At 66.3% G+C, this 2,787-nt stretch overlaps 1 protein-coding gene across 1 annotated transcript in view; it reads left to right on the top strand.

Moving 5' to 3' along the window:
• The first annotated feature begins 19 nt into the window (after window positions 1-19).
• Window positions 20-2,787, top strand: part of NR2F6 (nuclear receptor subfamily 2 group F member 6) — a 13,018-nt gene continuing 10,250 nt past the window's right edge. The window contains exon 1 of the mRNA XM_017501217.2: window positions 20-763. Coding sequence (XP_017356706.1) covers window positions 486-763 — 278 coding nt within the window. The 5' untranslated portion in view covers window positions 20-485. The remainder of the gene's footprint in view (window positions 764-2,787) is intronic.

Raw genomic sequence — 2,787 nt, 5'->3', positions numbered from 1 at the left:
CCCGCCGCCCCTCCCCCCCCGCCACGGGCGGCCGCGCAACTTGCGGCCAAACTTTCCCCCCGGCCTCCCGCGCTCGGATGGCGGCCCGCTGAGTTGGCCGCAGCCCCCGGGCGAGCGGCGGCCAGGCCAGAGGGCGCCCCCTGCGCGGCTCGGGCCGGGCCATGGCCCGCGCGCCCCCGCCGGGGCCCCAGGGTGGCGGGACGCGAGTCCTCGGGGCCCCCGGCCCGCGCCTCTAGCGCGCCCCTCCCGGCCCCGGGCCCGGCCCCGCGCACGCGTGGGAAAGTTGGCCTGGAACCGGCCCGACCAGTTCCGCCGGGGCGCGCGGACCGGCCGCAGGAAGTTGCTGCAAAACTTTTTTGGGGGGTGCAGCCCGTGCCCCCCGCGCGCCGGGGCCGGATGCGCGCCGCGTAGGGTCCCCCGGGCTGAGAGGGGTGCCCGGAGGGAAGACCGCGGAGGGGGCGCCCCGGCCCCGCTGTCCTGGGGCTATGGCCATGGTGACCGGCGGCTGGGGCGGCCCTGGCGGCGACACGAACGGCGTGGACAAGACGGGCGGCTACCCGCGCGCGGCTGAGGACGACTCGGCCTCGCCCCCCGGTGCCGCCAGCGACGCCGAGCCAGGCGACGAGGAGCGGCCGGGGCTGCAGGTGGACTGCGTGGTGTGCGGGGACAAGTCGAGCGGCAAGCATTACGGCGTCTTCACCTGTGAGGGCTGCAAGAGCTTTTTCAAGCGGAGCATCCGCCGCAACCTCAGCTACACCTGCCGGTGAGCCCCCCATCCGCGCGCCGCCGCGTGCACCGGCCCCGACCTGGGGCGGGCCTGTGACCCGCTCGGTCACCTTGGGCCTGGCACTGACCTTCCCTGGGCCTCCACTGCCCCCTCTGAGATAGGGGCACAGCACCACCTCCCACATTCCATGGCTGGGATTATGTATACAGTCGGCGCTGCATCGTTGCCGGTTCCCCCCATCAGGTGGTCCCTGGAGGCTTTTGCCCCAGTTACTTGCTTCTCCTTCCTCCCCGCCTTTTCTCTGGGGAGGGGTCATCTCCGCGCTGGGGGGGAGGGGTGCTGTCAGGGGTGGCATCCCGACTCCAGGGCACCGGCTCTCGGGGATCCCGGCACGCGGGATAACCTCAAGGGAATCGAACGTGAAACTTGGACCGTGGAGCTCGCAGCGTCCAGGGGCCATTGTCTGCGGCCGCGCGGATCGATACGGCGCGCCCTTGGGGTCAAATATCACTTCCAAAGTCGCTGTGGCTACCGAGGCGGCAGACGGAGGGAGGCTGGGGTGGCACGGGGCGGCCTTCTTCGCGTGAGAGGCCCAGCGGTGGGGATGGGGGTGGGCGCTGGGCCTGCCCATCCCAGGGAACCCCCCTGGGCTCACTCTGGGCCTTGGGTCACCGGAAATCGCCACTGGAGGGCCGGCAGGGCCACCGGAATTGACTGAAACGTCCCCCTCCCCCAGAGGTGGGTGCAGACCTGGGGCTCCTGGAAAAATCCCTTAAACTTTGGGTGTTTATGAGACGGGCCGGGTGTGAAACGTTTCCGAGAAGGCGCCCCGGGCTGTCCCAGGTCGGAGACCTTTCTGGCAGGGCGTGGCCTCGCTAGCTGTTCTGGCGGAAGGTCCCCAAGGAAAGCGATCGGGCTTGTGCAGCCCGGAGTTCTTTTCCCACGGTTCGCGCGTGAGCATCCTATCCGTCCGTTTACAAGCCCCTACTCTGCACCCCAGGTACATGCAGGGTCTCGGCAGGGCGTGTCTTGACAGTCTCATCTCCCAGCTGCACAAAATAGAGGCCCAAAGAGAGGTCCAGGTGCCTGCCATCTGTGGCACATGTAGGGACCCTCCTGAGTTGGGGCTTTGCAGGGGGAACTGTGGGGCTAGGGAGGGGACCGCTGAGTCCGGATTGGGGTGTCCCCAGGGAGAACGGCTGATGGAAGGTTTGTTGGCTGAGGCCACCAGATAGGGCCCCAGGTACCCGAGGGTGGAGTTTGGCCTCAGGTCCTGGGTCAGGGCTGGCCTGTCGTGGCCCTGTGTGGCTCGGAGCTGCCTTGCTCCCTCCTTCAGGAGCACAAACTGGGCCACTAGACTTTGGCCTCATTCTTGCTACTGGAAAACTGCCTGCTCTCTGGTCATATCTTTGGGGAGGGCAAGGAAGGGGGCTCAGGCAATTTTGGGGTCCCAGGGGCTTCCTGAGGGTGGGATTAGGGAGCACCAGGTTTTGGGGGGGGCCTTACTTGGAGCTGGCAGCTTTGTGCTGTGTGAGTTGTGTAACCTGGTGAACGGATTTGGCGGGGTCCTGCTGGAGCCGGGCCTGGGTGGTTTGATGCTCACCACTCCAGAGAGACCCCAGCTCCAAGCCTAGCACCCAAGAAGCCCCCAGTCTGGAGGAGACACAGTGAGACAGATGCCCTAAGCCTGTGACATCTGGGGTCCCAGGGAGAGAGCAGAGACTCTGCCTGGAGGTCAGAGAGGGCTCCCTAGAGGAGGCTACAGGACATGAGCCTCGAAGCATGGAATTGGCAGGTGGAAGGCCACAGGGGCATGCCAGCCAGACAAAACATTGAGTGGCACACTGGCAGAGCTGTGCTGTAAGAGGAGACTGCACAGCCGTGGGAGAAGTCAGAGCCAGGTGGGCCTGAAATGCTGGCTGAGGGTAGTGGGGAGCCATAGAAGGCGTGTGAGCAGGGGAGGGATCTGATCAAATTGGACTGGTGGCCAGAAGCCCAGGGAGGAGGCTGATTTGGGCCATGGGGTTGGGCAAAAAAGCATGTACTCTTTTTTTTTTTTT

This window comes from Cebus imitator, unplaced genomic scaffold (assembly GCF_001604975.1).
Source record: "Cebus imitator isolate Cc_AM_T3 unplaced genomic scaffold, Cebus_imitator-1.0 Scaffold280, whole genome shotgun sequence".
Lineage (NCBI taxonomy): Eukaryota > Metazoa > Chordata > Mammalia > Primates > Cebidae > Cebus > Cebus imitator.
The sequence above is the reverse complement of the archived record's forward strand: the minus strand, read 5'-3'. Positions and strand labels throughout refer to the sequence as shown.